Here is a 9,977-nt window from a genome sequence, read left to right as displayed (position 1 = left end):
TCCTGCTGCAACCCTTCCTGCAGATGTGGTGGCCTTTAATCTGAGGGCCTGATAAAAGCCCAGCCTACGCACAGACTTCCCCTGGTTCCAGCAGATCATGTTCCAAAAATGGGTATGGTTGTTTCCAACACGAGGCTACGGGGAGGTTTTCTGATGTTGATTTGGCTACTTTTATGCTGGAATAAAAGGGTCCACAAAGACACCGGTACACAAACAATTACAGTGTTAGTTCCCACGTCTCTTATTTTGCATACCAATATCACACATAAACACTGAGATAAACTCTTATCTTGCCTTTTCCCTGTATACTATCTTTCAGTAAAATGCTATATTAACTTTAGACTAATGGCTTCGTGGTCTCACTGCAAAGTATCAGTCTTTTGAACACGGATTAATTTACCCTCAGTTGAAGTTATTTCCATTTTGCATGTGAAGATTAGCCAAAATGATGAGAAATGTTACTCAATGCTTGGCAAGTGGAATCATCTACCTGATTTTCAGAGTACTGGGTATTTCTTAAAACATGACTTTGTCCCTTCTCCCACTGAATTTCTTAATTGTTACGCTTATCATATTTGGTACCCTCTGAAAATACAGTCTAGCACCTGTGATTTGGCTGGACTCCTCAGGACCCTTGGGAATAATGTGGATGAAACACTCCCAAGATCAGCCTTGTTCATCTCACTTCCCTGAATACAACCAGACTGAATGAGGGATGGGCTCTGAAGGAAAAAGACCTGTTTTATCAGGCATATATAAAGTTCTTGATAACGTTTGTGTGTTTGCAGATGGATCCAAATTAAGGTTACCCAGACAAGTACTAATAACTCTAGCAAAGTTTATTCTGAAGCCACAGTCAAAATGTAAGAAAAGAGACAGCCTATTATTTCTAGCATCCTAAGCTGACTCATCTAGCAATGTCCCATAGGCAAAAAAACACCTCCTAGCTTCAGTAACCCAATTTCAGTGAAAGGATTGACTTTCAGAAAGGAAATAAAAGTTTATAGTGTATATTTGCTAAGATGCTCTTTGAAGATATTAGTACTATAAATAAAGAGCATAATTAAGTAGCCATACTCTTTATAAATGTACTTTTCATCATCCTCTATATTATACTATACAGAGGATCCCAGCTACTGCCACATCATGGATGTTTATTGTCATTCAAAGCTAATAACCTTGGCCTCCTTCAGTAAAAAAATGAGATCATGTGAGCTGCAAGTGGTCCAAGCACAAGAGCCTTTGCTCATGTGCCAGCCCAATAGTTATGTACATATATCCCTCTGTCTGAACACATCAGTTATTTTAATATAACCATAGTTTAGCTCTCAGATAATTTTGGCTTTTAATTCTTTTTTCCATACCACAGATTTTATGAAGGGACATTGAGGCACATCTATAAATGTGAGAAATGTTTTAAGTTTCCTAGTTCTTAGAGCTTAAATTTGACTACCATAGACTATTGTTGATCATTCAAAGGTTTCTCAAGGTAAGCATCCAAATCCCATGCTGCTTGAAATCATGGGACTCTTTTGAAAGGTCTAATTCAGATGAACAATTTTGGAAATATCTAGAAGTTTGGAAATACAAACATATGCCTTTAGATATATATTGTGGCTACTGTATCCCTTCATCCCTTAACCCTCTTGCCTACTCAAGCCACGCAAACAGCTTTGTATTGCATTCCCCACCCCTGAGGCCTGGGATAAGGCACTGCCTGGAGCACCTCACCAAGGAGACCTGCTCCTCCCAGCTGCCCCTATCGACTCCAAAAAGCAGCCAGGATCCCTTGAAGAAGATTCATTCCAGTGATGATCTAAACCTCTCTCTGAGGGTCCCTACCGCAGCCACTGGCTATCTGGAGGACTGAGGAGACAAGACCCCAAAATGTGGGGAGTAAAATGATGTGGAATCAAAATGTGCACCTGATCTTTTTTTCTTTGTGGTCTTTCTAGTTTTTCCAAGTCTATTGACTTTCATGTAATTTCAGGGTGAAGATGCATCTTTTGATTTGTACTTGTAGAAAAACCTCAAATAACAGAGCCCCTAAAGTTAAATACTTCTGTAACAGAAAAAAAACCATGGGGCTCACTCAAGAGTATTTCAAAGTGAGATTAATTTTAATGCAGAGATAATGTATGACTGGTCTCAGGAGTAACAAGCCACGAAGTGAATGGCAGTACAACTGGAGGCTGACTGCACCCATAGCCAAGATAGACACCCAAAAAGCTGCACAGACAGGTTGACCTGGGGCTCATGAGAAGGATCCTGTCCATGCAGAAGGAAAAAAAGAGGCAGCACAAGGCCAGTTACAACCCAACAGTGCTACAAAGTGCTAGTTCGGGGGGCTTTGTGGATCTGAGGAGGGGTTAAGGTTGCTCCTGCACATCTGGCAGAGCAGCAGCTGTGCTGCAGTGATCAATGTCAGCATTTCCTGGGAGGACTTGTTTCACAGAGAGGGGGTGAGAGTAGGTGTAGGATCAGGGTTGGTTACAACATGTGTTTCAAACTTTTATTGCTTTCCTAATCTCTTCTTTAAAGAAATTAAAGAAGGGGAAAATAGAAGAATTTTGCTGTGAGTCTGGTGAGCCTTATTTCCCTTCAGATCCACCCACCCACGCCCACATACAAGGACACATCTCTTCGTCCTGAGGGCACAGTGCTAGCTCATTATTTTCCTTAAAAACGTTTCAACAGGAGTTAGTGATGAAAGGGCCTGGGGAGGGGAAGCAGCCAAGCTCAGAGTTAGAGAGGGCAATCTCGCTCACCACCCAGCAAACATACTACCCAAGCATTCCTTAAAGCTCTGGTCCAGTTGGCACTTAAACATGGACCCAACCTTGCTCTTTCAGGCTGTGTGAGGTTAAGCAAGCATGTAAAATGAGCATGTACATAAGGAGGCTTGGATCAGCACAACAGGGAGCACTTCAGGTCTGAGTCTCCAATGGTCTGCAGATGGTCATCAACGTGTCATGCCATTTTTCACTCTACATGCAGAGGCTGAAACAGCCAGATTTTCAGGAATTTTGAGATACCTGGTGCAGAATTTGAGAGGCTGTAGTGAAAATATAAATTGGTATGAGTGCTCAGAGAAATACCTAAACTCATGAACTACCGAAATACTGAAATAACTGAGTTGAAATTCACACAAGAAGAACAAATTTATAGGTCTGGAGAAAGAGCTTGGGAAGAGTAGAAAAAAAAAAAAAAAGGATAATATTGATATGGGTAGGGAAACAGTAAAATGAGAAATGATGAAAGAGACAGCAGTAAAACATGCATCTGTCATTTAATCCTGGGTAAATACCCAGATTAGTGACATCAGTTTCTGCTGTTTATTTGGAGCTTACTTTGGAGCCATGTCTCCCAAGCCTAACACAGCTGTGATCCAGCCCAGCAGAAAGCACAACCAAGGATTTATCCCAGCTATGCCTGCTCCTGTACAACACAGGCATTAAGCAAAACTAACGTTTGTATGGAAAAGTTATCTTTCCAACCCTTGTGCACACAAAAATAAACCTGGCATGATGTTTTACAAATTTCCCCATCATTTTACAATTGCTCAGAGCTTAGATGAGCTTTGAAGATCATGAAAACCAAGCATGCATGCTGTCCTGCTCTTGCCTTGGTCCAGTTAAGGGGCCTTGACACTGGGATCTATCACCTCGAGTGTGCCAGCAAAGTAATGGCACTCACTGAGCCAGTTCTGCTGCAGGGCTTCAGCTCAGCTGGCTCAAGGCTTCTTGATGGTATTGGCCAAACTGTACCAAGAGGTTGAAAACAAAATTATTTATTTGAGATTGTGGGCTTGGACAAGAGCCCGAGAGGTTGCTGGTGTTAGTTCTGGAGAGGATGTAAACAGACACCACCACAGCCAAAAGGGGTTTCCCCTGAAAGAAGCAACTTGCATCTCATGTAATCCGCAGCAGCTGAGATGTGGGTGTCTGGCTGAGCAAAGCCAAAGGCAGAGATGAGACATTTCAGCAGTGTGCTTGGTTTCAGAAAGCTGTCTGCCTTCTCTTGCAGCTCTGCACTGGATAGTAATGCTACTGTCCCCTGTTGCAAGGAAGCAGCCATTTTACCAACATTTGTAACTTTTTACCCCGGACAGTCGCCGTCTTCACTGCCCCACAAAGATTGGCTCTGGTTTCCTTATTTTCTAAAATAATATTAACAAACACAATCCATGCAGTAAAAAAAAAAAAGGCTCTTTCTCATTTTTGTCTTTAATTAGGTCAGCCTACGAGAAACTTCCAGCTGGCTGCTTCCACCGCTGCACCTGATCCCACCGTGGCGGTCATGTTCCACACCTAACCCATTAGGAACAAAGCTGTAAGGTGAGACATTTTAACAAGGCCATTGATGTTCTTGGAGATAAACATGTTAAGTTACTGCTGGTTTTGCCACTTGCAAGCAGAGAGGGGAAGGCTGGTCCGCAGTGGTTAAAGCGTTACTGAGCACCAGGGGCAGCTGGCATCCGCTGAGAAAGGCACATGGAAAACATGACGCCAAGCAAGCAGGGCTAATTAACACCGGTTTCTTAAATTAGAAGGCTTTTAATGGATAATGTTTAAAAATAACACCTTAATGACATCTAAAAATAGCTGCTGCTATGCCCCCACCCGAGTATTCTGACCTCCATTAAACTGGGAGTCCATTTCCCATGACTGGTGGTGTAAATCACATTTACCTTTTATATCCTATTCTCCCTGGTATTAGCTGCAAAGCCTGATGCCTGACCTTGAAAGCCTATTTGCAAACATGCAAGAGTAACCTAGACCACTCTTTTGAAAGGTGTGCAATATACAGATATAACGAGTGGAATGAGTAATGGATGGAGGATAATCTCAGGTTCCACTTCTCCGCACGGGGAAAAATAACAAAGGAATGGGGGACCATCAGATCAGGCAGAGACCAGGGATGTGAAAGGTGGTGTTGGTTTTAGGTCTTGGGACACCTGAGGTCCATTTCCAGTTCAGACACGTATTTCCTGTGCAACCTGAGCAGGTTCCTTGTCCTCCTGCCGAGCCCCAAAGCCAGCTCTAGGACCCTGGAGGAGTATTACCAGGTTAATTTCTCTAAGGTGTGCGGCATGCTTAAATACAACCATGGCATGCCTCACAGGAAACAAACAGTAATGTGAAAGGGAATATACTGCTTAATTTTCATTATCCATAATATATGAGTCAAACACAAACAGTCTGGAAAGCAAGCATGTTGAGTATTTCTAGAGCTCTTACTCAGTATGTGGTAGGAGTAGAAATCAAATGCTCAGTACTTTTGGAGGTAACTATTTCTTTACTCCTGCTTGCTCCTCTGTGCTGTTCTCAGCCATATCCAGTGTCCTGTCAAATTGTAATACTCTGTGACAGCTGGTACAAAGAGAGAGGCCTGCAGCTTGACCTTCCCTGGCAGAATGGAGAGACATCACATGGCACCTACCTGGAACAATGATTTCTGATACAAAACCCTCTGCATTTGTCTTAGCATTTGCAAATTAGGCAAAGCACTTCAGCAGCCACATAAACCTAGTTACTTTCACTGAAGCATTATGTAGAGAGTACCTGAAAGGCCAGAAAGCCCTAAAGTTAGGAAAATGCTTCTTAAAATTTGCCACACTAAAGCAAACCCAGTCTTTAACATTTCTTTTCTCTTCCAGTAGGAGGGCTGGGTACTTCTCCCAGGACAGGAGGCAAATCCTGTCCAACATTGCATTTCTCCCCATCCTACGTCTGTGCACAGCAAATATGCTCCAAACAAAAGAAAAGGAACATACGTAAGTACAAGACCCTCAGCCTGTGTTGATGTACTGCCTAGCTGGTATAATCACTGTGCTTTCCACTTTTTTTCTCTCTTTTGGCACAATGTCTAAGGCAGATTCTGGTTGTTTGGAGCAATGATGTCCCATCATCCTGTTACACAGAGATCAGTGCATACCACAAAGTGGGCTGGAGAAAAATATCAGCACTGATGTACACCTCAAGAATTTCTGCCTCATTAGCGAGATAAGGGGAACATAAACCAGCTTTCACTTTTCTCCCTCTGTGTTGTTTTGTTTTTTTAAAGGTCTTCTTTAGTTTGGCCAGATGGTTTTGCTTCCTTTGCTTACTAAGGCCCAGTCCTGCAAACACTTATGCTTTCTCCTCTGCACATGCGTTCAGCACATGCACAGGCCTTTGCAGAATTGGAGCCTGCATTTGTTTCTGTTTCTGAATTCCAAGTTGGATTTTGATGCAACAGTTATTTTATATATCAAAATATCAGGTTTCTGCCCACACACAAAACGCGTGATGTGTAACAGACCTTGCAAGGCAGCTATTGGAAAAGACCACTTAAGCAGCGATTTATACATAAGGAAGAGTTACTGTTCCTTCTTTTTCTGCTAGAATTTGTACATGACCAAACTGTGAAGGTGTTGCTCCTCAGAAGCTCCACGATGTACATCTGGTTTCACATGCTGTCATTTCACCCACAACCTAAAATCATAAGCTGAAACTCCACAGAGGCTAATGGAAATTATTCCCCTCTGAGTTGCTTTATTAAAACTCAACCCCAAGAAATACTGGCAAGTCAGGAAAGCGGCTTTAATCCAATACTTGTTATCCTCTTCCACAGGTTTTAAATCACCCTCTTTGCTCCCTTCTTTGAGCTAATACACCCTTATTGTTTTCCTAGTCCTGCTATGACCTTCTGGGAATGTTTTCAACGTGTAAAGCAACCTGCAGTTCCCTACTTTATAAATCTCTTTCATTCCAAGTGTTAACACTAGCTAATTCTCTGCTTTAGAAAGGAAATCATGTTTGGTTTTTTGAATAGTCTGCTGGGAAGAGGAATATTTGCATTTAAAATATTTTTTTCCATTTCATAAATTGTCTTGAGTTTTCTTCCCAGTGGGCAACGAGAGACTGTTTATATAAGTGAAGAGGGAAGCTTACTTTCCCATTACTTCCACAAAAGTAAGATTAACAGCGATAACTATGCTAATTATTGCACTAACTGCACTTGGAATGCACCTTACTGGCTGGAGAGGTAATGCATTTGGGTAATAATTAACTCCTTTTTTCCTCAATTGCCTTTTATTAGGAGAGCAGAAGGTGTCAAAGTAAAACAGCTGCATACCTTCCAAGAAAAGCCCGTGTTTTCTGAAGGAATTCAAGCGGAGGTGCTTTATTAAGAGAACTAGGCAGGACAAACATTAACATGGCAAGCTCGACCCTTCAGTTACTTGGCTTCTCCCTCAGCCTGCTCGGACTAATTGGGACATTAATTGCTACTATTCTGCCGCACTGGTGGCGAACGGCGCATGTAGGCTCCAATATTATAACAGCTGTGGGCTATATGAAAGGGCTTTGGATGGAGTGCGTCTGGCACAGCACCGGCATCTACCAGTGCCAAGTCCACCGCTCCCAGCTGGCACTGCCCCCTGACCTCCAAGCTGCCCGTGCCATGATGGTGATTTCCTGCGTCCTTTCCGCCCTGGCGTGCGTGATTGCTGTCATCGGTATGAAGTGCACCCACTGTGCCAAGGGGACTTCTGCCAAAGCCTCCATCGCTGCCTCCGGGGGGATCATTTTCATCCTGGCCGGTCTCTCCTGCCTGGTACCTGTTTCTTGGACCACTAACGATGTTGTTACAGATTTCTACAACCCCGCGCTTCCCAGCGGGATGAAGTATGAGATAGGTCAAGCTCTTTACCTTGGCTTTGTCTCTGCCTCTTTGACGATCCTCGGCGGGGCTCTGCTGTGCACGTCGAGCCAGTGCGGAGGGAACGAGGCACCTTACCAGACGCAGCCCAGCAGCATGAGGAGGACTGCTCCCTCCTATAGACCACCAACTGCCTACAAGGGAAACCATGCTTCTTCCCTGACATCTGCTTCCCATAGCGGCTACAGATTAAATGACTATGTGTGAGTTCCCTGAGATTTGCCTGCAGGACACAGCTGCTTTATAATTTCTGTGCATGGCATAAAACAAAGCTGAGACGACATCCCATTTAGAAGGGTTACGATACAAAGTTTACCATTGTTCATTTCTTCCTTTCTTCCTGGAGGAAGAAAGACTGCAAACATAAAACTGCTTGCTGCAAAGCCTGGAAAGCAAACACAAAGGAGGCTGTGATGTTCAGCCCATACCTGCCTACGTTCAATTTGAGTTCTGCAGTCATGCAGTTCAAGGGCAGTTTCACTACAAGCCATGTTTTGGTTTGTCTCTGCCCTGCGAGAAGCACTAAAGCGGAACCGGTGGCGACCTGTTGTTTGAACAGTGTTCCAACAGAAGACGCCGTTTTGCCTAAAACGCAGAACTTCATGGTGTGACACAGTGATTTTCAGCAGTGATTGACTGCTTGGTTTCTCATTTCCATAACGCATGAATGTTTCGTTATGACAAGGTATCTGTTTTGCTTTGACTTAACTTTTTTGTTTGGTTTGGTTTGGTTTTTTGTCCTCCCTTGACACATGAATTTCAACAGCCTTCTGGCAGATGTATTTGACAGTATGTTGTAACCAGTATTTAAAAACAGAGTGCAAAGTTTTCACCTTACCAAAATAAAATTTTAGCACATTTTTGAAACAAGACGATGCATCATAATGAAATGTCAGTAATAGTACAAAACTAGACATCTGGTGCTAAACTTTTATTAATTCTATGTGTTATTTAGATCAGAAAATCAGTTCTATCACCAAATGCCACATGATAAGAAGCACTCTTTTCTTAGGCTCAATCCTGGTGTTTTTTGCCTGGAGTCCTGAGTGAAGGTGCATTAGAGTTAGAAATAGTATTTCCATCTACTCCAGTGGCATTTGGGGAACTTCCATTCTGCCAGGCTTCAGTGAGGTAGACAGCCTCCATGCCAGCAGAGGTTACACTCATAGACCTTAACTACTGCCTGTCAGAAGAAGTATAAAATCAAGACATTTACTTCTAAAATCCTTGCAGAATGCAATCATTCCACAATGTGTTAAAACAATTAAAAATTGAATCATGAACAAAGAATCCCAGTCCTCTTAATTTTATGTTACAGCAAAGTCCAGTGCACCACATACTATGGTGTAAAACCATCATAAAAATTAAAAACACTAGATTCCTGTTAACCCCAGAAAGCTATAGAACACTTCTCTCCAGAACAACATATGGACTGACATTTAGCAGCGTTAAAAAATATGCTTCCAAGAACTGTGAGGCAACTACACCTGGTATACTTCATTTGGAAGAAAACCTGTTTGCAATTATGTTATCACCTGGTAGCACCTCTGGAGCTGGGACCCTTTTAACATTTCCCCTGGTTTCACTCAGAACCTTCTTCTCCATGGTTGATCCAGTCATTTTTTTCATGTTGATTTGAGTTGTAAAAGAGTGATTTTCAGCATTGACACAAGTCATCATCACCATTGTGTTTTTTTTTAAATGTAATTTCTAACCAATTTGCTGAGACCAACAATAACAAAAAGTATCTGGGACCAGGCTTTGGTGATTGATGGGTAATAACTGATTATAAGTTCATGTTTTATTAACTGTAGCTATTACAAATTATGTGGAAAAGAAAATGTACAGAAACCTCACTGACACTGCAAACATCTTAACAACAGACTCTGAGGTGCAAGGAATGGACAGAAACTGATTTGACAATAGGTTCTAGAGAAGATGGAGTTAAACTGTTCATAGTCCATTATGGTCAAGCTGCTCATAGTCCATTACAGATTTTTGGGGATGCCTTTCTAGGATGAAAGGGATCCTAATGAAGGTGGTCAATTACATAGTGTTTTTTTCTGTATTTACATTACAAAAGATCTAGCCAAGTGATTACAGTATCAGCTTCAAACAAGGGCTTTGGACAGCCATGAATACTGGAATACAAGTCCAAGTGCAGGAAATGGGCTTGTGTCTAATTAGGTCGTATGTTTGTTATATACTGATAAATTAATTCACTTGCCAAGATGTTTGTGTGGTGGGAATACTTATGTGTAGTGCTATTCTTC

At 42.3% G+C, this 9,977-nt stretch overlaps 1 protein-coding gene across 1 annotated transcript; it reads left to right on the top strand.

The window, feature by feature from the left end:
- The first annotated feature begins 7,200 nt into the window (after window positions 1–7,200).
- CLDN14 (claudin 14) lies at window positions 7,201–7,911 on the top strand. The gene has a single exon (XM_010000416.1). It carries the CDS (start codon window positions 7,201–7,203, stop codon window positions 7,909–7,911), a length of 711 nt encoding a protein of 236 aa, XP_009998718.1.
- Window positions 7,912–9,977: the final 2,066 nt, after the last annotated feature.

Source organism: Chaetura pelagica, unplaced genomic scaffold (assembly GCF_000747805.2).
Source record: "Chaetura pelagica isolate M959 unplaced genomic scaffold, ChaPel_1.0 scaffold244, whole genome shotgun sequence".
NCBI lineage: Eukaryota > Metazoa > Chordata > Aves > Apodiformes > Apodidae > Chaetura > Chaetura pelagica.
The sequence above is the reverse complement of the archived record's forward strand: the minus strand, read 5'-3'. Positions and strand labels throughout refer to the sequence as shown.